A 23,712-nucleotide genomic window follows, 5' to 3' on the forward strand; every position below is an offset into this window, starting at 1 on the left:
TACTATCCCCAAGAAAAGCTGACAAGCCACAAGGTTGAAAACACCTCTCGAATTCGTCCGCTTCTCTGCTTCTCCACAGGGCGACTTCACCAGGCTTCTTATGCATGTCTGCATTTGGTCTCTTCCTTCCTAAATCCCAAACCCAAACTTGACCCTGTAACTCCCTTGCCCAAAACCTTTCAAAGACTCCCCTTGTCCCAGGATAAGTCCACACTCCTGGGTGCAGCATTCAAGGCTCTGTGCAGTCTCTTTTGGTATCAGTGATGGAGCCCAACTCAAACTGCCTGACTTCACTCTCAGGCAGGACCACAGCAGCTCAGCCAGGAGACAGAAGGTAAGAGATGGAGAAGGAGAAAATGAGACTATTGAAGAATTTGATTCCTAGGTCCGACCATGCCTGAAGCCAGAAATCCCTGGACTTCCCATTTATGCGAGCCAAGAAACATTATGACCACCATTTTTTTTTTTCTTTAATAAACTTGGTTCACTAAGCTTTCTGTTACTTGCAACCATCTACTTTCTGTAAATGCCCTTCTTGGCTGAAGTTAGCCAGGATGGGCTTGCGGCCAAGGAACCCTAAANCCACTATTCTGGTTAGGGGTGCCTCACCTGCCAGTCTCAGGTATTTCAGATACTTCCTATTTCACTGTCCCCACAGACTCAGCACGAGAAGGGGTTTTGTAGAGACTTCTGGGGTACTCTCCAGTTCCCCCTAGCAATAATTTTGCAGATCCTGCTTGTCCACCCCTGGGGACTAGGAGCTCACTACTTCCTGAGACAGTCCACCTACCTTGAGACAGAGCTGATGGTAGGGAAAGTTTTCTTGAAAATTACTTATGATATGTTTTTTTAAAAGCAGATTGCAAAACAGTGTACGCAGTACTATTCCATGTTTGTAAATGCAAAAGAATTATATGTACAGATGTATATATCTGTCAGGTGATGTAAGCAACTGCTCTCTCTTAGCGATTGATATAAGAATTAGGGAGACAATTTCCAGAGTAGGGTGTGAAGTCCCCAGGGGCATGTTCAAGGAACAATAGCCAATAGTTCTCTCCAGTCCTGTTATCTGGAAGTTTTCTTGTTTCATAGAGTCTTGTGATGGGGACTCAGAAGGGACAGAGATAAATAAGATGGATTATAAAATAATGAAGTATGAAGGGCCGGGAAAAATCAAGTAGGTGGAAGGTGGCCAATGAGGCCGAGTGAGGGGTCCCAAGAGAACCCCCAGTGCAAGGAGCATCAAGAATAGGAGAGGGGCAGGGAGGACGGAGTTTCGTGGCATGGTTTGGGGAGCTGTCCTCTACCCAAGTGTGTGATATAGACCCCCACACTGGTTTTCCCCAAGCCTCTGGGAAAGCTCTCACTGCATACCGCTGATGTGTTTGTGCTTGGTCGGTTCTTTGAAGGAAGGTTAAAAAGAGAGTGAAGTTCTGTTTTCAGGTCGGCATTTGGTGAGGCCAGAGACTGCTCAGGGCCTCCCATGAAAGGAGGCAGTGATGTCAGCTTACACCCACCACATAAAAAGACTGGGAGGATGTGCACCCAGACCTCCTGGTGCTGGTCTCCAAGTGGTGGTGAATGGTGGGCTGATGGTCTCCTTTCTGCTCATCTGTAGTGTCTAAGTGTCTACAATGATTGTATGTTACTTTCGGTCAGATAAGAACACTTTTTAAAAGCCCTTTCTTCTGTTGAGTCAACATTAGCCTCCCTCCGGGTCCAGGCCACAGTCCTGATTGTGGCCTCTAGAATCCCCATTCGAGTCCTTTGAGTGTTTGGAAACAGCAATCATGTCCCCCTTGAGTCATCTCTTTTGCAAGCTGAATTGCCCTGGTTTCCTTAATTCCTTCACATGGCAAAGTTTTCTTGCCTCTCAACCGTCCTGTTTGTGCTGCTATTAACACACTTTGGTATGTCACCATCTATCTAATAACTGGAACCTGAAACTGGACTCTATCCTCTGGTCTGACCACCCCAGAGAAGAATAAAACCACTCCCCTCCTTCCTTCTCATCACCAAACCTCTAGTAATATGATCCCAGGACCCATCTACATTTTGGTGCCTGAGTCACATAAAACTGTGACATGGGCAAAGTAAGACTTATAATGTTCCTTTCGCAGATGAGACCTGAGGCCCAGAGATAAAAGACTTGAAAAATAACCACACAGCTAGTGAGGAGAGAGCTAGGATTCAAACCCAGGTCCTTCTGACTCAAATTCCAGACAGAACAATTCCTCCTTCCCTGGATCAGAGCCTCTCTGCGTTATGCATTGAGTCCCTGGCACCTGAATGCAAGTGGTCTTTATAGATCCACTTCCTCTAAATGGGGTGTCCCCGAAGATCCCGAGTGGGCTCAGAGGAGCTGCTGTGGGGAGGGCTGGAATAAGGAGCCAAAAGCAGGGGGGCAGCAGCAGGAGACACATTCCCCTGCCTCCTAACAGTCTGGCATGGGTGGCGCTGAGGCACAATCTCACCACTCCTCCCAGAGCCATGGGGCAGGAGCTATTTACCTTCAGGATGAGGACAGCAATGAAGGCGATGGAGAAGATGATCATCATCTTGATGAACTGGTTATAAGCCATTCCTTCCTGGCTGGGGAAGTAATTCTGCAACAGATTTGGGGGCCACATCAGTGCCTGTGGCCATAAGGAATTCTAACAGTGCTCACATGTGGAAGAATGAAAGGCCAGCTCTTCACACACACTGGAACATGGTGCGGTACAGCCATTACCTTGGCCAATCCCTGCAAGGGCCCTGGGTGTCAGATGCCACCTACCTTCAGTTTCATGAGGCAGGTGAGCAAACCAAGGGAAGCACATGGAGTCGCTGCCCACGCAGACAGCCCTTACCTGGCAGTGCCCCCAGCCCCTAGCTGGCGGTGGACATGGCCTTCTCTAAAGGACGGTCTTGGCTATATAACCACCTTATCCTAATCCTTTTTTGGTTACAACTTCCTAGTACCGGGGTGGTTGCCCCCTCCCCTAGGAACAGCTCACAAGCAGTGACTGATGCCAGGTCACGGCTCACAGTGAAACAGCCTCCACGGCATTTGCAAATACGTGCATGCATTCTTTAACGCTCCTCCCTTCAAAATGTAGAGCTCATTTCCCTCCCTTAAGTGTGAGTCAGACCTAGAGACTCACTTCTCACAGATAATTGAGGTGAGTGTAACCTCCGAGACATGGCAGTTTCCTCCTTGCTCTCTCTCGGATACTCAGGGAAAGCCAGGAGCCATGACATGAAGATGCTCAAGCAGCCTTATTAAAGGTGCACAGGATGTGGAATTGAGGCAAAGAGCCGGCAGCATGTGAGTACCCCATCTTGGGGACAGATCCTTCAGACCTAGCCAAGCCTTTGGCATCTGCAGCCCTATCCTCATCTGGGGTACAACCTCTTGAAAGACCCTGAGTTTGCACAACCCAGCTAAGCCACTCCCAAATTCCTGATCCCCAGAAGCTGTGTGAGATAACAATTTTTTATTGTTTTAAGTCAGTATGCTTAGAGCAAATTGGTTAGACAGCAATAAAGAAAAACTACTACTATTTCTGCAATGCGATTCACACTCCTGAATCTCTCTGGACTTGGGCAGGGCTGTCTCTAAAGTCCACAGCTTCTTCTGTGTGTCTAACCTGCTCCCCTCTCTCCTTTCAAGGTCTCCCTGAGCACTCTCCCTATATAAATTACTCATACAAGAATCCTCCTCCCGGTCCCCCCTTCTAAGAACCCAGCCTAAGCATTGAGGCACAGAGAGGGGAAGCAACTTCCTCGCGGCCACACAGCCAGTGACAGGAGTGGGTGGACCCTTGGCCAAGACTCACCATGTGGTTCATGGACTTGAAGTTGAGATAGGTGGGCACTTCCATGTAGGAGCTGCAGAGGGTTAGGATGCTCAGACAGAAGTCCAGGAGCTGCAGGGTCATCAGTGGGACCTTGGAGGGGGGCTTAAGGGGATAAAGATGAGCATGAAGATAGACCAGCAATTAAGCCCCAACCAGAGGCCTTGGAACTCTAGACTAGGGGTCCCCAACCCCCAAGCTGTGGACTGGTACTGGTCTGTGGCCGGTTAGGAACTGGGCCACATAGCGGTGGGTTGGTGAGCAAAGCTTCATCTGTATTTGCAGCCGCTCCCCAGCGCTAGCATCACCGCCTCAGCTCCATCTCGGCTCATCAGGCATTAGATTCTCATAGGAGCACCAGTCCCTGGTGCCGAAAAGGTTGAAGACCTCTGCTGTAGGGCTCATGGCAGTGGCGGGGGCTCATCTTGAGAGACTGTCTCAGCTAGAGAGTACCGGTGACTCTCTAGTCCACGGTACCCCGAAAGAAATGGACGCCCATTGCTCAGATGTTCACAAGGGCTGATGGCAGACCTTTCTAAAACCAAGGTCCTGACTCCCCACCAGGGCCCTTCTGAAGTATATCACCCCAGTTCCCTCAAACACAACAGTCAGGGGACCGTGGAAAGCAGCTTCAGGGAGCCACACCAGTCACTTACAGGCATCCCACTGTGGGTGCTCAGCACGACTTTAATCACCTTTATCTTCCCTTAGAACTTGGTTACAAAGGAGAGACAAAGCAGGGCTGGGGCTGAAATGGGGCACGAGGCTTTTCCTCTGCTGTGAATTCACCCATGGCTGGCATTTGTTGAGAGCGTGCCATGTGTGAGCACCCTCTATACATTTTCCTCATTTAATGCTCCTGGGGCATATTGATAAGATGGGGTCACAGACCCATTTGACACAGACCCATTTGACAGAGAAAGGAGCTCAGGGTAATCTGGAGGGGTTCAGGGACTTGCTGAAGGTCACCAACTAGGAAGGGATTTGGGGGGCTCTCCGTCACCCCCTGAGGCCCTCCCACCTTCCCCGCTAGGCAGGACTGGGTACTCACAGCCCGGCTCCGGCTCCGGGACACAAACTTGAGGTAGGCGGGCAGCTCCACGTAGGAGCCCAGCAGGGTGAACAGGCACAGGAGGAAGTCCATGATTTGCAGGGACATGAAGGGCAGCAGGTACTTCTCCCGGTTCTGAAAGGCAAGCCCGGCACTATCAAGGAGTCCTTTGCATAATGCTTCCCTGAGTGGTCCGATGTCCCCATGCACCCCTTCACAAGTAGCTCCCTTCCCTCCCAAACCTTCCTACCCGTGGGTCCCATGCCTTGCTCTGAGTGAGGCTCTGAGAACAGGGAGAAGGCAAGACCCAGGCCCCAAGTACAAGGAGCCTTGTGTCCCCAGAGACACAGGAACAGTCCTCATCCACAGAGGTCAGTGCTCCAGGGTCCAGGAGCAGGCTTAACTCAACTCCCTTTCAAGAGAATGGGCCATTTTACAGATGAGAAGCTATCAGAGAGGACTTCCTGGAGGTAGGGACACCAGGGTAGATCTGGAAAGAAGAGGGAAAGGAGGAGGATCCTGGAGGCAGACGAGCCGGCATGAGCAAAGGCCCTGAGGTAGAGGAGAGCCAGCGCTGCCGAAACAGTCAGACCTTCCTGCATGCGGGTGACCCTGAGGCCATCCAGTCATGGCGAGAAGCCCCGGGAGGCTGAGGCTAAAATCCTTCTCTTTCAACTTTGAGCAAGTAACCACTGTGGCCAGTCTCAATACACGTGAACCTATGACTGGCGACAAAATCACAGAAAGGTGGTTTTGTGGTTTCTCGTGTGGCTGTCTAAAATCACTTGTGAGGTGGCCGAAACAACCCGGACTGAGTCTCAGAGACTCCAGGGACGACAGCCTGACCTACTCGCGTTTCTGCACAAGCACCCCGTGCAAGGTGGAATCCATCCCTGGAGCGCAGGGAGCGGAGAATGGCATTAGCCACGGGGTGGTGGCGACATTTCAGGCAAGGCGGAGACGTCCCAGACCAGAACCAGACCTCCGCTGGCCCTACGAGTGCCGGGCTGCTGTCTGACCAGGAAGGGCCCTGTTTCTGGTCCTGCTCTGGTGGGCCATGTGGCCAGGCCCTTGCTTCCCACCTCCCTGGGGACGAGGGACAGGCGGCTCCTCTTTGCAGGAGGTGGTGCCACAGCCTACATCTCTCTCATCTGCTCACTAGATAGAACTGAGCTGGATATGTCTACCCTCCCGCCTCTGCTTGGCTCCCCTTTGCTTGGTTCCCCTCACTGATTACAAACCCACTGCGTTCTCCCCAACCTCCCCTTCTTCAAATGGCTCTTCTTCTTTTTCTCTACCAAAATTCTCTGCCTCCATTTGCAGTTTAAAAGGCTGTGGATCACCAGGGATGATCTCTTGGGTATAGGAGGAGTCTCCCAAAATACCCACCTCCCACCCTCTCAGCAGCCAGTGCTGCCCACCCAGTGGATGTGACCAGGAGGGGTGCAGGAGAGCAGCTGGGGCTCCCAAAGTCCTGGTTCCCCTGCCCCTCCCCCAAAGGGCCCTCACCTTGACCACACCAATCAGCAGGCTCACACTGATGAAAAAGAGCATGGTGATGAGCAGGAAGCTGGAGATCAGGTCAGCTGAAAAGCAAAGGAGGACAGTGAGGACCCAGAGGTGCCCTAGGGAACCCCACCTGGGCTCCAAGGACCACACTTTGGGAACCACTGGTGTAGGGGCTATGACAGTGAATAAGAAAGCCCAGGCCCTGCCCTCCTGCAGTTCTCAGTCTCGAGGGGCTACAAAGGCACAAACAGAACGTTTCAGGTGACACGAGAGGGTGTAACAGAGGGTGCTGGCGGGGGTTGGGAGGGGCAGGCTGGACATCTGCTTTAACCAGGGCGAGGTCGAGGAAGGCCTCTGAGGAGGTGGCCTGTGAGCTGAGTGATAAGGTGTCCAGGCAGAGGCCCTTAGATAAGGAGTGGTCAGTACAGCTGGAGCGCGGAGAGCAAGCGGGAGCCTGGAGGGAGACACGAGATGTGGCCAGATAGGTCAACAGGGCATGGGTTTCAAGGTGAGGAGTTCCAATTCTATCCTAGTGTGAAAGGCAGTCATTGGTGGGTGTAAGTAAGAGAGTCCTCATCTTTCTAAGCTGGTTAGGCTTGCAAAACGCCATCCTATCTGCTCCCACCCCTGGGGACCCAGATGGAGGACAGGTGGTATAGCCCCATTTGCAGATGAACTATCTGAGGCTCAAAGAGGGCAAGTGGCAGGGCCTCAAACCCCAGATTGTCTACCCCCAGCCAGAGCTCCTCCCCTCCCTTTCCCCAATCCCCCTTCCTGTCTCCTGGACCTACCAATCCTGAGGTAGCCTGTCTGCGAGAATTTGCAGGAGGCCTTGCCGTGGGCCACCTCCACTGAGTGCTCGATGAACAGCAAGATACTCATGATCTGGGGGAAGAACAGAGCATCAGTCAACAGGGGTCTGCACTGCTCTCCCACCAGCCCCTTCCCTCCCCCAGGGTGTGCAGCCAGGGGCTTGTGAGGAGGGGTCCTGGGAGAGATGGAATGCGGGTGAGTGGAGCATCTTGGATAAAAGTGTGGCCTATACAGATAGATGGCTCACACTGGTTCTTCCTGTTCCCAGCTGCGTGAGCTTGGGCAAGTTACTTGACCTCTCTGTGCCTGTTTCTCCCTCTGTAAATTGAGGATAACGTAGTAGCTACCTTAGGAGGCTATTTCAAGGAGTAAATGAGAACGTCCCAGGAGAAGACTTAGAACCATGTTCTCGGTAAAGCAGTAACTGGGGCTGTTGAAGGTCAGGCTTGAAGAGGAGGTAGCGGGATAAGACGGGCCCCTCCTCTGCACCCTCTTTTATAACAGGCACTGGGCATATGGGATCTTAGTCACAGCATCTGAGCATCAGAGAGCTTCAAGTTCTTGGAGTCATCAACACAGGCCTGGGAGCATCTGACCCACAAATCTCCGGGGTGCCCTGCCTAACTCATCCCCCATGGCTTCTCAATTTCCCTATATGCAAAATGGAGATAAAAACAATACATGTCTCATAAGATTGTAGTGGGACCAGGTGAGATATAATTCACTTAAAGTGCCTGGCAGATCATAAACACTCAGTCTATGCTTATTATTATTATTATTATTATTATTATTATTATTATTATCCCCACTGGTCTGTAGGTTGCTGCTTCTCTCTTGTTCAATGCTCTAGCTATTGTATTTGATGAATAAATTAATGGATAGGTGGGTAGATGGATGGATGGATAGATGGACAGACAAATGGACTAATGGGGACCCTTGCTAAGAATGATGGAGAAGGGGTGAATCTGTTGGGATGGTCCTGGTAACAGCTAAAGTCCAGCCACAAAAAAGCAGCTTAAAAAAACCTTAGAGGTTACCTGGCCTGTGCCTTCTACCCTCCAATGCAGGTATCCTGGGCAGCCTCTGCTTAAATGCTTCTAGCCACAAGAACTCACGGTCTTCTGTAAGCAGGCCTTTTACCCTTCCCCCACCTTCACACACACCACACACACACACACACACACACACACACACACACACACAAATTCTCTAGGTACCATCCACCCACGCTGAGAACAAGACTATCTCCTCCCCCATTATAGATGCCTTACCTCTATTAACATGCCCTAAGTTTACATTGGCTTTCTAGGCAGCACTGCATTGGTAACTCATGCTCGGCTGACAAGCAACCAAACACCCACCATCTGTTTCCTCCTTGCCAACTATGTGGGGTTGTTTTTGTTTTTTGGTCTTTGTTTTTGTTTTTTTTTTAGTTTAGACACAGGTCTCAATCTGTCTCCTTGCCATCTTACATCCTGTTCAGGAGCAGAAAAGGACAACACAGAAGAATAATGAAGAGCTGGGCTCCAGAGTCAGACAGAGGTAGGCTTGAATCCAGATCACTATGTGAACTTGGGCAAGTTCTATCACCTCTCAGTTTTCTCATCTGGAAAATGTCAATCACTGGATTTAGTAAGGAATAAATTGCATTGTATTTGCACCGAGCTTAGGGGCTGGCAATAGGTTGCTCAGCAAGCATCATCTGCTTTTGGTTGGTGTGGTCTGGGTGGTCAGGCAGCACCAGCAACAAGGTGCCAGGGGCTGACAGTGGGCTTAGGTGGCTTTGAAAAATAAGGAAAAGTTTTCCAACAGAGAAGAGAGAAAAGCGTTTGAGGAAAGAGGAACATCATGAGAAAGGCCTGGAGCCTGGCAGGGCAGATCCAGGAAACTCAGGGCAGGAATGCCTCTTCCCAGAGAGGGGGGATTTGCCATTAGGGAAGCGAGGCTCAGAGAGAGGTATTGAGCAGCCCAAGGTCACACAGAAAGCCTGTTGCAGAGCCAGAATCAGCCTCAGTCCTCCTGGGGCCAAGCCAGGACTCAGGCTGAGTGACCATGCCCAGCCCTGCTCGCTGCCCCCCCGCTCTGCATTGGCCTTTTAAACCTCTTCCCTGTGTTTCTCCCTGGTTTCAGTTCCCATTCCCAGCCCCAGCCCCAGTCTGTTCCTCCTTTCTCAATAACAAGCACAACTTCCCTAAGTTGAGCAGTGAGGCCAGTGGCCAGGGGGCCAGGAGATTTTCTACTTGTTTTCCTGGTGGCTCTGAGGAGCAACCAACGGCTTGGGCTGAAACAAAGAGGTCAGGGATTGGAGGAAGAGAGGAAAAATTGGGGAGGACTGAGTGAACGGGGCACTCCTGAACATGGCATGGCCAAATGGCAGTGGTGCCATGGCTGAAGGTAGTGGAAGAAATGTTGGTCAGGTGGGCTACAATGGCGACCGCACTGGGAGGTGGGGACGGGCTTGCCTGTCACTGGGTTTGGCATGGTGGTGACAGTTATGAGAGGTGACAGTGGATGTGGCTGGGGTGGTGGTGATGGAGGTAATACCAATGAGCATACTGGGAAGTGTTGATTAGCTGCAGTGGTCACACGGCTTTGATGCGTCTGCTGCTGATGGTGATGGTGACATTATGATATGCTTGGTGATGGTGATGGTGGTGATGACCCACCGATTCTGGCGTTCAAACACAAGTTAAGCCTCCAAAAAGGTGGGCCACTCTTTCAGAGCTCCTAGGGGCTCAGGACCCAGTGTTTCAGAAGCAGACAGGCAGAGACCCACCCTCTGAGATTTCAGGGGCTAAAACTGACAGAGAACCCAACCCTCAGTGAGCACCTACTATATGCCAGCCAGTGCGAGGGCACTTTCCTATCCGTGAACTTCTTTTTGTCTGCCTAACAAATCTGTGAGGTCAGGATGGTTCCCTCACTTTTTTATGAGGAAAGCAGAGGCCTGTGTGTGACGTGGCTGAGGATGCAGAAGCAGTCAGGCCCGGGCTTGTCCCCGACAAACAGATAATGAAGAATGGATCCCAAGAGCACACCCTTTCTTGCCCCCTCTCCCCTTGGCCCCTGACCTCCCACCGCTAAGGGGGCCTAGGGACCCCTCACACTTAGCCAACAACATTATTTTTGTCAGTCCTCTCAACTTCTCAGGCTCACCCTGTGCTCCCCACCAGCCCCTGGGGTTGCCTGGGAGGAGGATGGGAGGAGAGAACCAGATGCGTCACAGTCAAGAGGAAGCTCCCCTCGCCCATGCCCACCCCCTACTTCCTGCTGCAGCTTATCAGGGGGCAACCGGGTGCGGGTCCTTCCCCAGCAGCATCCTCTCGCCAGCTATGTTCCCAGCAGCCCAGATACCATCATGATGCCCCCCTTCCAGAGCCTCGGCTCAGTTGCAGCCCCAGCCAGGCTACCCACACCTCCCTAGAGCCCCGCTTCTCTCCTGAGGCTGCTGCTCTGCTGTCCTTCCTGTCCCCTCTACCTGGCCACTTGACTTCTCTGTGCCTCAGTTTCCTCATCGGTAACACAGAGAGAAGTATCCACCCTCTAGTAGAGCTGTTGTGTGGGGCAGGTGAGGTAACATATGTCTGCTCCCAAAGATGGAGATTCAGAAAGACGGACGGAGCAGCAGAAGCACTTGTGTGTGGGTACCAAACCGCAGGTCCTCGTGACAGTGGACACTAATGGCTTAATGCCCCAACCCCCGAAGTTGAACAGGCAAATATACTGTGATATATTCATGCAACGAATATATCAGCACAAAAGTCCAGCCACAAAAAAGCAGCTTAAAAAAACCTTAGAGATTACCTGGCCTGTGCCTTCTACCCTCCAATGCAGGTATCCTGGGCCATGCAGCCTCTGCTTAAATGCTTCTAGCCACAAGAACTCACAGTCTTCTGTAAGCAGACCTTTTACCCTTCCCCCACCACACACACACACACACACACACACACACACACAGCCCTGGGGGGCGGGGGGTGCGGAATGAGCTGGCTGCACACAGCAACAAAGGGGACGCTCACATCACGTGGAGAGAAAGAAGCCGGCACACGAGAGCACGTGCTGTGTAGTCTCATTCCTGTGAAGTCCGAGAGCCACACATGTTGGGACAAGTCAGTGGGGCAAAGGAGTGACAAGGGGCACTGGAGGCCTCTGAGTGCTGATCCTGTCCTATTTCTTAATCTGGGTGGAGGGTGCATGGATATGTTGACTCTAAAAGTTCATCGAGATATGCACTTATGATATGTCGATTACACATCAATAAAAGGTTTATAAAAGTAAAATAAAATAGAGATTGGCTAGCCCCTACTTTGTCAGATCCTGGGGATTACAAAAATACATCAGACCAGCCAAACCCTGGATGAGCCTCCAGCCTCCAGACATGAGAACATGAGCAAAGGGTCCCTGTAGCTGCAGGCAGGGAGCTGCCTTGGGATGGGGTAAGTGCTAGGAGCTCAGTGACTGGGAATGGGGGTCCAGGAAGGCTTCTGAGAGGCGATGAGTCTTAAAGACGTCTCCCAAAGGGCAATGGGAAGGGTGTTGCAGGCAGAGGGAATAGCAAAAGCAAAAGCAAAAGTGAGTGAGATCCACTCCGAAAACTGCAAGACGTTTCTCTTGGGGAACTGTGACTTCGGCTGATCCATGTGCAGGCACACAGTAGGCTCCCAGGAAATGGTAGCTGCCATGTGACTGGGCTGGAAGAGGGATGTAGGAAACGCTGGGGGAGGGACACATGATTTTACAGGGGCCTACAGGAACGAGAGAAAGAGTACTCCAGGCAGAAAGGACAGTTCACGCGAAGGCCGGGAGACCACAAAGAACACAGTTCAGATGACACTCACTGCGGTCTGTCATCCTGTGGCATAGAAATTGCCACAAGAGCTCTGTGCAGAGAGCAGCTAGTTCTGGCCAGGGGCCATCTGGGAAAGCCAGTGTATCATCCTCGGAGCCCCCTCCCCTGCCTGTGCTTGGCCTGTGGCAGCCCAGCAAAGTATGACCTCTGACCTTCTGGACCTGCCCGATGAAAGAAGACGGGATGATAAGGCTTCCCCTGAGGGAACACTAAAAGTAAAATTCCTGGCCCAGTAAATCCCAATGGTCTCTGTCATTCTTGAGAGTAGGGAAAAGGTTATCAAATTTCCTTTTATGGGCAGGTTTTTGGGGGCTCAGATTCAGATTCAGCCTCCAGTCTTGGCTTAAGCCCCCATCCTCCTCCATTTCCTGAGTATCTAGGGAAGCAGCCTGCACCCCTTAAATTATCACCATAAATCATCACTTCCCTGTTTGCTTTCAGAGCGAAGCACCACCACACCATACAACACCCCCCACGATAGTGGGTATTACTGTAACTACTGAGCATTTACGAGAGGCCCAGGTCCTCTGAACACCGACACACACGTCATCGTACCCCCACCTCAGCTTGTGAGGCGGGTTGCTATCAGTCCCATTTTCCCCCTATTTTGCAGGTGAAATCAAGACCACATCTTTCCATGTGGACTTTGTATTAATCAGAGGTACAAACTCCCAGGTATAAAATAAATAAGCCAGGGGATGTAGGTACAGCAGAGAGAATACAGTCAATAATATCATAATAATTTAGCCCAGTGACAGACAGATGGTTACTAGACATGTCGTGGCGATCACATCATAAGGTGTAGAAATGTAGAATCACTATGTTGGACATCTGAAGCCAGTGTAATATTGCATGTCAACTATACTTTAATAAAAATTTTTTAAAAGAGGAAAAGAAAAAGGACAAGGCTACTGGATATTACGCCACTCTCACCCCACCACCACCACCCACCTGCCCTCTCCCACACCATTGTCTGGAGCAACAGCAGAGCCTGGCCTCTCTGAACCTCAGTTTCCTCTTCCGTCAAGTGGGAACTCTGGTGGCGACTGCCATTTGAAAAGTGCTCACTAGGTGCCAGGTGTGTCTTCCACCTGGTTTCCTTCGAGTCTCTGAATGAACTTCCAGGTCATGGTTATTGACCCCCATTTAACAGGAGAGGAAACTGAGGTTGAAAGAGCTGCCCTGGCCCCACAGCAGGCCTAAGGACTGGAAAGGCAGGAAGCCAGCGCCCTCACTCTGCACAGCTCTTGTCAGCTTCACGCCTCATTAGGCATTCTGTGTCTCCTCCTTCCCTCAGTGGGGCAGGGTCCCCTGGGAGACCAACACAAGCTTATAGTAACCTCAGAGCAAAGTCCTAGTTCCAGACCACTGCCCTGGGCTCAAAATAAAAGCCTCACTTCCTGGGGGCTCAGGGACAAGGTGGTGACAGAGACCAACCCAGGCTCTGCCCACCAGCCATGGGCCTGTCTGAGTTGAGCCCCAGCCCCTGCTCCAGGAAGGACCCTCCCTAGCTGGTGTCTCCCCCAGCTACGACCCTCTGACAGCAGTGAGTCCCTCCAACTGAGGTGACCCACAATGGCTGGGACCGCCACCCACCTCCCATTCTCAGAAGCCTCTTCCTTCCCTTCCCTTGGGAGAGGATGAGGCCTAGCCTGGGGTCTGGCTCATCCTGGCCCACCTTACACAGGTGACTGACTGTCATCACTCAGCCCACCAGGCTTGGTACAACAAGAAGAGCCTAACTTTGCCCCCCAGAAGGCCCTGCGTGCCTCCCCGCATTGCCCTAGCGGGTCCAGTGGCCTCCCTGAGGGCCTCCAAAGTTTTGTAAGCTAGAGGAGAGGTGCACAACTCAGTTTTCTCAGCCATGGTGCTGGGGAGGGGCCATGATTCCCACCCTACCCTCATCAGCCTCCCGACTCCTCCGGGAAGGGCACAGAGCCAGGCCTCTCTGCCCACACGGGGGGAATCGAGCGTGAAGGCTTCTCTGCCCCACACGAATGCATTGGGTATGAAGTCTCATTCGGAGCTTTCACCACCTGGCAGTTGAGGCCTATTTTAAGGCCCAAACAGCTGACATTTCAAAAGAGAGAGTGGCCACTGTAATCCATTCTCACAGCCCATTCTGGGCACTCGCCTGCCAGCTCCCCCACCCCACCTCAGTGAAGCCACATCAGCTCAATACCTCGAAAAGGTTACTCTTTAGATAACAACCACTAGCCCCATTTAACAGATGAGGAAACTAAGGCCCAGACAGCAAAGGCACCTGCCTGCTCAGGGTCACATCATAAGTAAGTGATGGAGACAAGTCTGTGACCTTTTCGGTCCCAAAGTGGAGCAGAGAGAGGATCCCCTGGAATTCTGAGGAGGACAAATCAGGAGGACTTCCTAGAGGAGGAAGCTTCCAGTGAGCTGGACCATAAAGAAGAAATGAAGGGCCTCCCGGACAGACAGACCATCCCTGGCCTGTGGGGCAGGTAAAGAATTCATTTGTTCACCACTCACTGGCTCATTCCACACACATGTGTGTCAGTAGTGGCGGCCTAGAGCAAGCCTCTGCCCCACTGCCCTGTGTGACCTGGAACAAGTCAGGGACCCTTCTGGACCTCTGTTTTCTCAACTATAAAATGTGAGAATTGGGCCAAGCAGAGGTCCATCCTTTCAGCTATGAAGCCTGAAAGAAACGAGGGACTTGGTCCAGTTCTGCCCCTGCTGACCTTGCCAGCTTCCTCCGCCACACCTTACAGCCATCCCTTCTCTACTCCAGCTTTACAAACATCTTAGGGTTTCCAAAGCATCACATGGTCCCCCCACCTCCAAGCCTTTGCTAGCGCTGCTCCCTCCACCTGGCATCTCCTTTTTTCCCCAGTGTACCCAAGTGAAGTCCTGTTCATCCTTAGCACTCAGGCTCCTCCAAGAAGCCTTTCCTGAACCCCCAATCCTCACCAGGGGCTGGACTAAGGCTTCTCACCTGTGCCCAAATAACAGCCAGCACTGTCATCCATCAGAGCCATTATCACAGTTTTTCCTGGACAGACTAGAACCTTGAAGGGCAGAGGCCATGAATAAGTCAGGTCTGGATCCTGTCCTGGGGCTGGGCTTGTAAAATAAAGACTTGTTTGAGAATGTAGCTACATTCACTAGAGACTCCTTTAACTAATAGAAATTGCTTTGCTTTTCTTTCCCCAATTTAAAAAGTAGTACACTTAAGCCACCAACTAAAGTAGCATTGGATTATAACCCAAAGTGTAAAATAAATATCCGAGTCCCTGCTGATAAAAAAAAAATAAATCAATCATTTATGTATGTAATAAACAAGGAGAACAGATAACTCTCCCGTGAGGAATTCCAAATAATTTATATGGCTACTCTGCCTTCGAAGAGGAGAAACATACCTCCCCATTCCTTACATGTGGGCTGTGCAGTGACTTTCTTCCAAAGAAGACAGTTTGGGAAGGGGAGGAAAAGCAGTAACCTCACAGTGGAGAAGCCTGACACTGACTCAGCCAGGCGACCGAGGTCAACATCAACAGTGATATGACATGCTGGGAATGCGACTTGACTTCTGCAGTCTTCCTCCCAAAAACACGTTACCCAAGTCTAATCATTAGAAAACTATCGGACGAGTCTCATTTGAGGAATAGTCAACAAAATGCATCACCAATATGCCTCAGAAGTGTCAAGGTCATCAAAAAAAAAAAAAAAAAAAAAAAACCAGGAAAATATGAGAAACTGTCCCAGCCAAGGGTAACCTAAGGACTAGATGTAAAGTTGGAGCCTGAATGAGATACTATAACAAAAAAATGGCATTAAGGGAAAGCAAAGGAAATCTTTGCTTTCTGAATAAAGGACTTTAGTTAATAATTCTGTATCAATATCAACTCATCGGTTGTGACAAATGTGCCTGATTAATATAAGATATTAGCAATAGCTAACAATAGAGGAATCCCAGTGTGGAGCATACAGGAACTCCGTACTATACTCGCGATTTTTCTGTAAATCTAAAATAAAAAGTTTATTTTCAAAAGTACTGCATGCTCATTGTACCAAATATGGAGAATACAGAAAAGGAAAAAACAATTCGAACTTTCACAATCCTATAACCCAGAGACAACCAGGACTGGCATCGGCCTCCTTCCCTCCTTGCTCATCTCCTGTTGCCACATGATTGAAATTATAGGCGAAAGCTTTACATCAGGCAATGCATTTCTAATGGAATTCAAGGCACTTTGGAGAGAGAGGTCAGGGAGGGAAATATTTCTGGGCATAGGGGTCCTCACCTCCTACCTTTGACTTGGGACATGCTTTGGGTTGACAGACAAGCCAGGACCAAAGTGGCCACTTTAAGAAAGTTCTCTAACTCCCCAACATGTGCAAGTTTGGGTCAGAAATCATCTGTGACCCAGAGAATCCTCTACTACACAAACTCAGTGAAATCCTGAGGAAGGCCCTCCAGCTGTTGGACTCAGGTGGGACCTCAGGTAATAATGGCCCTGATGACTCCATAATGTGTGGCGCTGTCCCAGGAAACCAAGAACCCGATTTAATGCTCCCCAGAGAGGCCAAGTCCACGAATAGCTCTCAGTGCGCAGGGTTGTCGCCCTTGACTGGCTCCAGATGACACCTAGTCTGGGCGTTCGACACATCTGGAGGGCAGCTTCTCTTTTTCCATCCAGATGTCCGAGGCCCTGACAGTACATCTGCCACCCGACTCTTGGGCCACAGGAAAGTCCCCAGCCCCTGCCCTTTCTGAAAAGGAGCCTGTCATAGAGGGGCCAGGAGGATCATCCTCCACTGGAATCAATTAAGGAGCCCAGCCCAGAGATGAGCGCCTAAGCCAGTCATACAGCTTCAAGGCTTCTCCTCTGTTCTCATGCCTTCGGCTTTAGAACATCCCATGACTCCCCATGACTCATATTATAACAGTGGTTTTCAACTGGGAGAGATTGTGCCCCCCAGGGGATATTTGGCAATGTCTGGAGACATTTTCATTTACCACAACTGGAGGGTGGCTCCTAGCATCTTGTGGGCAGCAGCCAGGGGTGCTGCTAAACATCCCACAACAAAGAATTATCCAGCCCAAAATACCAATAGTAAAGATCCAGACTCTTTTGCTTGTCACTCCAAGCCCCAACCACCTCCTGCTTCCAACCAGAAGCCTCTAGGTTGGCCTGTGTAGTGTCACAAGCCACTGTCGTTCAACTTCCACACCTTTGCACATCCGTTCCTCCCCCATTTTTACTCCCCGCAACCCAACTCTATGTCTCTGCTAATGGCACCACCTCCAAGATGTCTTCCCTGATCACTTGCCCACAGATTCTCCAGCTCTGTGGGTGGGCACTGATGTCACTTAATGTCATGTATGTCGTGTCACTGCTGTCATATACAGGTGAGGACCTCAGACGGTGTGATCAAGAAAAAACCTCGAGAGTCACCAAGTTTGGAATTTGCAGGGTGGCTCCTAGCCCAGGCAGGCTGCAAATGGATTCAGCGTGGCCTGCACAGGCATTTCTTTCTTTACCTCGAATCAGTCACCAACACAGAAACATTAGAAAATGAGACATCAAAGTCTGTGTTCCCTGCTTCTCTAAACATCATTCTTTCATGGCAACAATCAGGGGAAACGGAGCAGCCACCAGAGTGGACCCAGAGCAGGATCCCCAGGTCACCACAGGTGCAGCTGTCCCACTGCACTCACATGACCTGCCTAGCCCCTGGAGGTACTGGAGTTTGAGACCTCTGAGCTAGTCCATACCCCTCCACATGCCCATCATTTTATAAAGCGGAAACTGAGGCCCGAGAGAGCAGCTCATCCAAGGTCGCACAGCCAGTTAGTGGCAGAGCCAGGGTAAGGACCCAGGAGACTGCTTCCCATTGGGATGCGTCTGCGTACCACTCCACTGTCCTTCCTAGTATGTTTGTTGCACAATCTCAGAGCTTGAAGGGGCCCTAAGGACTTGGTGTGGAACAGCCAAGATACTATTTGCTTTTCTCAGAATCATTTTGAATTGGCAGAAGCTAAGCAGGGTAACTTCTGAGCTCCTTCTGAAACTAGCATTCTGGGGTCTGCCACCTTGACTCCAGGTGTGCTGGCAGCAGACTTCATGTCTGATACACTACTAGGAAAGGACTCAACTATGGGTCAGACACTGCCTTGTAGATGTTAACTCCCTTGATCCTCACAACCACCCTATCAGAGGTTACCCTAATGCCCATTTATTAAGTGAGGAAACTGAGTTTCAGAGAGGTTAAGCGAGTGGCCCAAGGCTGCACAGCTAGGAAATGGTGAGGCCAGGATTTGCACACAGGAGTCTGGATCCAGGAGCTGTGCACTAACCGCTGAACAGCACCACCCCTCTGATGACTGGGTTCTTGCCACGGGCCTGCCTGCAACAGGAAGCAGATGCAGCCAGGTCTAAGCGTTTACAGCAGCCCACCACAGCTTGCAGATTTAGGCTGATTTTGAGGAAGCCCTTCCAGGCTCATGAGAGAACTGTTGACCACAGGCCCTGAGCCACCCTGAGAGGAAGGCGCCTGGGCCTGGGGAAGCTGGGTGTGGCTCGGCGTAGTGGAGTGGGGGCAATGGGTCTGGACGGGACAGAACTCCGTCCAGACTCCCTGCTTCCCGACCTTCAGCCACTGAGACAGAGAGATCTCTAGCCCCAGGAGTCTATGGCTCGCCCAGAGAAAAGGCTCCGCACCCGTACCCAAGCGGTGCCTACCAGCCACCGTAAAGGAACCGCTGGGCCCATTCCCCCTTGGGTTGTCCCACAAGAGATTGGGCCAGGCAAGTCCCCCCAGCTCATTAGCACAAGGTCCTAAGTTTTCCTAGTGGGGAGAAGGCAGTGCCTTGCCCAAGCTGTGAACGACAAAGACTCATCCCCTTTCCTTCCTCCCATTGGAAGCACAAAAAGGAGAGTCCCACTTGCCAATCCCTCCAGCGGCCCAGGGCCTGTGGACAGGAAGAGCAGAGGCTGTGCCTGTGGCCTGGCCCCATTTTCTGGCAACAGTCCCAGCCCTTTTTCTCCCGAGATTCCTGGCTCCCAAAGCACTTTCACATCTGAGATTCCAATTTCACCCAGACGGCCTTGTGGCTGCTAGTTTATCCCATTTTACAGAGGCAGAAACTGAGCCTCCGAGAGAATGTGAGTTATGTTCTCTCGGAACAAGGACCTCTACTCCCAGCACTGCTCTGCTCCCGTGGCTGCGGCAAGGTCCCCTTCCCCCCATTTTGACAGAAGGGGAGACTGAAGCACAAGTCAAGGTCCCACAGAGAGGTGGGGAACAGCGGCTGTCCCATCAGAGGGGGCTCAGTAGTAGATCAGGGGCCTTCTCTCTCTCTCTCTCTCTCTCTCTCTCTCTCTCTCTCTCTCTCTCTCTCTCTCTCACACACACACACACAGTCTCCCTGGGCTTGACCGCACACTCACCACATGGTAGATGGCCAGGGCAGTGGTGGCAATGCGGACATTGAAGCAGCAGCAGGTCTGCCGGATGGCTGTGCTGGGGGCCATGGTGCTGCTGTCCCCTCTTCTGAAACACTAAGGGGGAAGCAGCTCGGCGCCTGGAGCAGGGCAAAAAAGGGGAAGCTGCCGGCTGCCCTGCTTACTTCCTTCCTGCCCCTCAGACGGGCAGGGGCAAGGTCGTCACGACTGGGGCGGGGCAGCTGCGAAAGGCCATGGCCTGCCTCAGGGCACCACAGCTGGCCCTCCGCCTCTCCCAGGAGGGGCTTCTTAGGAGGACGGACACTTACACCATCGGCACCTACCTACTGCATGCCAGGGCTGGGATGTCAGTAGCTTCACACACCCTGCTCACTGGATGCTTACCACCACCCTTGGAAGCAAGGACTGTTATGTTACCAAACCCATTTGAACAGAGGTCCAGAGGTCAAATTCACCCAGAATCACACGGTAATTAGTGCCGGTGGCAGGATTCAAAACTGGGTCTGGCTGGCTGCAAAAATAACTATTGTCTAGTAATTTTTACCTGTTTTAAGTGTGCTCTTGGATTAACTCCTTTAATCCTCACCTCAACCCTTTGAGGGAGGTACTATTATTATCCCTATTTTTACAGAGGAAGAAACCGGGGCTCAGAGAGGGGAAGTGATTAGTCCAACGTCACGCGGCTAGCCCATGGAGGCACTGGGATCTGGACTAAGGCTGACTGGTTCTAAAGGCTGCCCCTGAGGAGCTGGTGCTCTCTTTCCTCTACCTCCAACCTCAGGGAAAAAGTATGTTCTCCCCGAGCTCCGCCCAAACTAGGACAGAGTAATTTCTAAGCAAATCCATCTACTGCGCATCAGGCCCTGGGCTGTTTTCTCACAGTGGGTCATTAACGCCTCACAGCAACAATCTAGGAAATCCTCAGGCAAACCCCTCCCGCCTCTGTGGGGCTCAAGGTCCCTGATGCTCATATGTAATCAGGATTTTTTTTTCCTGATTAATTATTCATTCGAATTTTGAGAAAAGTTGGAATTAATAAACCGTGACTGTTACGTAAGAACACTGGGATCTGTACTCCTTTCTCGGATAATAAATTATCCCTATTGCAATAAAAGAAAGGAATATGAGGCACTTGCAAAGTTCCTATAAGATGTCTGCTCTGTCCAGATGCTCAGCTCACTTGTAATGTAAAGTTTCTAGGGAAGAACACAGGGCTGGCTGCCAAGAAGTCCCACCTCACATGAGATCATAGAGCTGGGATTGGCCACTACAGCCACCCATCATTTCTGCCTTACAAGAGGTTATAAAAGGTCTCTAAGCTCCTCCCCCTTGGCATGAGTTGTTCTGTGTGGTGGATTTGATCAACCCCCTCTGTTTGCCAATGAGACCGAGGGGGCTCTGCCAGTCCCTGCGCTAGCTCGTTTTCAAGCCTGTTCATTTTTTATCATAGGCCTTGCTGAGACCAGACATCATAGAAAGGTGGTATAGTGTAGTGGTTAAGCACTTTGGTTCTAAGGCTTACTGCAGCAAAGAAAGTTCGGCTTTTCCCGAGAGTGGCTAGAGATGAAGAAAGCAGAGGTCAGCAGAGCCCTGAGGCCATGCTGAGGATTCTGGATTTCATTGTGCTGGGAAGCCATTTGAAAATTTAATACCAGAATAAATTACAGCCATTAGTAAAGTTATGATTTGGCGAAACTGGAGCGGGTATAGAGCCACTTCTCGAAGAGAGAGCTGAAACCCGTTGCTGGAATGAGACCATTTTACATAATATACGGATGAACACTTTCCATTTTTATGATGATAGATTCATTTTCATGTGCATTATAAAAATATATATAACAAGCTTATGAATTCTGTGATTTTTCCATTTTATGGAAATAAAATACGATCTCATTTAAATAGAAAAGCAGTAAGTTGATTGAAAGAAAAATTTCAAGGCAGTAGTAGGCCAGGAGGCCAGCAACGGAGGTGGTGTGGCTGTCACTAGTTTGGGAATCCTGGTGCGTAGAAATCCCACGGTCGCTGTGTGATCTCAGACAAGATGTTTTATCTCTCTGAACCGTTGTTTCCACATCTACAAAACAGAAGCAGAAGCTCTACATTGGTGACGACAAAGAAATGAGGTCATCTGTGAAAGTCTTGTTTATTTCCTCCCTTCCCTGTTATCCCTGCTCCCCACCCCCTCACCCACCCTCAGGCTGCTGGGAGGAGGCAGAGCTGAGATTTCAACTCGAATGTGTCTGAGGCTGTGTTCTGGGCCATACCTCCAGGAGGGGCCAGTGACCAGGAGGGCAGCCTCTCTGTGAACAAATGGCATCTCCCAAGCACTGTCTTCCTACCAGAAGCACTGGCATTCCAATGGATCACTTGTTCCTTGATGGGTCACCAGCCTCCAGAATAGCTGGTCCCTTAACTGGGGCCTCAGTCATTCCCTATAGATGGAAGCCAAATCCTCTATTTTCATCTTCTCCAAACCTCTAGGAATGGCTGTTATCCCAAATGTCAGGTTCCTTGGCCAAGGACACAGTGGCAGGCAAAATAGAGCCCCCTGCCAAAGATACCAACGTCCTCATCCCTGGAACTTGTGAATATATGTTGCCTTACCTGGCAAAAGGACATTGCAGGTATGATTGAGTTAAGGCTCTTGAGTTGGGGAGATTCTCTTGGAATATCCAGGTGGGCTCAATACAGTCAAGAGGGTTCCAATAAGTGACAGAGGGAGGCAGGAATATCAGAGTCAGGTAGAGACTGGAAGACACTAACCTGCTGGTTCTGGAGATGGAGAAGGGGACCACAAGCCAAGGAATGCGGGCAGCTTCTAGAAGCTGGAAAAGGCAAGAGAACAGATTTTCCTTGTTTAAAAGAAATGCAGTACTGCTGACACTTTTATTTTAACCCAGTGAAACCTTTCGGGTTTCTGACCCCCGGAACTGTAAGATAATACATTTATGTTGTTTTCAGCCACTGAGTTTGTGGTTAATTTGTTACAGCAGCAACAGGAAACTCAGACGGTTCCTCAGCCAAGTCCACAGTGGAACCCGGGTCCCTCTGACAACAGAGCCCAAGCATGCTCCACGAAAGCTGCAGTCCCCGTCCTCACAAGAGCAGCCCTCGACCTCCTCGCCGTGCGACCTCAAGTAAGTCATGGACTGCTCTGAGCTTCGGTTTCCTCCTGCATAGGGTGAGAATATTGATAACACCCATTTCACGGTCTGTGAGGGTCCCATAAGAAAATGCCCGTGGGGGTGGCATCACTGTGGATGCCCCTTATGCCTATTCTGCCCTTTTCCATTACAAATGCCAAGTTTTGAGCTCCTCCGGACAACTTTTTAAACTCTCTTTCTTAACGGGTGGACCCTTGAAACCTTCAGGCCCTCCAAGCTCCCCAAGATAAGGAGGAGGAAATGTTTCCTGTTTCCACAGTCACAGCAAGACAGAGCTGAAATCACTTGTGAAACTCTCCTCCAAAACGTTACTTCTGACCAAGGAGTCTTTTCAGACTTCTAGGATGATTCGCATATCCTAGAAAGTCATCTTTAATCCCGAAAAGAGTCTGTAATTCTGGCCGGTTGACTTGTTTAATAATTTGCTGCTGTGGTGTATGAACATGTCAACGGACGTCTCTGTTTCCTCAAAGGCAGGGTTACTGATGAGTTTTCTTTGTTAAGCCAGAAGGCCGTCGTCAGAACTTCCCTCTTCACCCACATGCTTGAAGATAAAAATAAAACCTATGATTCTGCCAAGTTTCGTATTTAAACAGAGTTGGAGAGTCTTGTGTCTTTTCAATTACTACAGGTAAAAAGCCCTTAGGAGGCTCTGGCTCAGAGTCAGAACTCAATAGTGGGAGCAGTTTTGATTGTGATTGCTGCTATGATATTTCTGTCATTAGCTAAGCCCTTTCCCAACTGTAGCCCAGCCAAGCCTCCCCCTGCCCCAGCCCAGACAGAAAGGCAGCAAAGAGGTGTTGATCTGTGCCTGGCAGGCTGGAGGGGACAGAGGCCTGCCTCAGGGCACACAGCTGGCTGGTCCTCAGCAGAACAGAATGCAGGTGGCCCTCAGGGACAGCTGCTTGGGAGCATGTGAGTGGTGCAGCCGCAGGTAGCTCCAGGGCTCTCTTCCCTCCAGGGGTTTCCGGGTGCCCTCTGCAGCTTGCCCAGGCCCAGGGGCAAGCTTCCTGCCAGACCACTGGCCTGTAATTTCCTCCTGGCTGTC

At 50.8% G+C, this 23,712-nt stretch overlaps 1 protein-coding gene across 1 annotated transcript; it reads right to left on the minus strand.

The window, feature by feature from the left end:
- Window positions 1-589: 589 nt before the first annotated feature.
- Window positions 590-19,653, minus strand: LAPTM5 (lysosomal protein transmembrane 5). Its single transcript, XM_039858661.1, has 6 exons — window positions 19,486-19,653; window positions 7,188-7,281; window positions 6,397-6,473; window positions 4,888-5,022; window positions 3,819-3,941; window positions 590-2,606 (listed from the first exon to the last, which is right to left on the minus strand). The coding sequence occupies exons 1-6, from the start codon at window positions 19,567-19,569 to the stop codon at window positions 2,184-2,186; spliced, it is 936 nt and encodes a 311-aa protein (XP_039714595.1). The 5' UTR covers window positions 19,570-19,653; the 3' UTR covers window positions 590-2,183.
- Between the last annotated feature and the right edge of the window lie 4,059 nt (window positions 19,654-23,712).

Source organism: Pteropus medius, unplaced genomic scaffold, assembly GCF_902729225.1.
Source record: "Pteropus medius unplaced genomic scaffold, Ma_sr-lr_union100, whole genome shotgun sequence".
NCBI classification, from domain to species: Eukaryota; Metazoa; Chordata; class Mammalia; order Chiroptera; family Pteropodidae; genus Pteropus; species Pteropus medius.

What these genes read in the sequence shown, in the direction of transcription:
- LAPTM5 (XM_039858661.1), bottom strand. Translation starts at nt 19,569, where the DNA reads ATGGCCCCCAGCACAGCCATCCGGCAGACCTGCTGCTGCTTCAATGTC. An exon ending in GACAGGCTACCTCAGGATTG is followed by an intron (nt 6,474 to 7,187) that starts GTAGGTCCAGGA and finishes TTTGCTTTTCAG; the next exon opens with CTGACCTGATCTCCAGCTTC. An exon ending in TCAAGTCCATGAACCACATG is followed by an intron (nt 2,607 to 3,818) that starts GTGAGTCTTGGC and finishes AATCTGTTGCAG; the next exon opens with AATTACTTCCCCAGCCAGGA.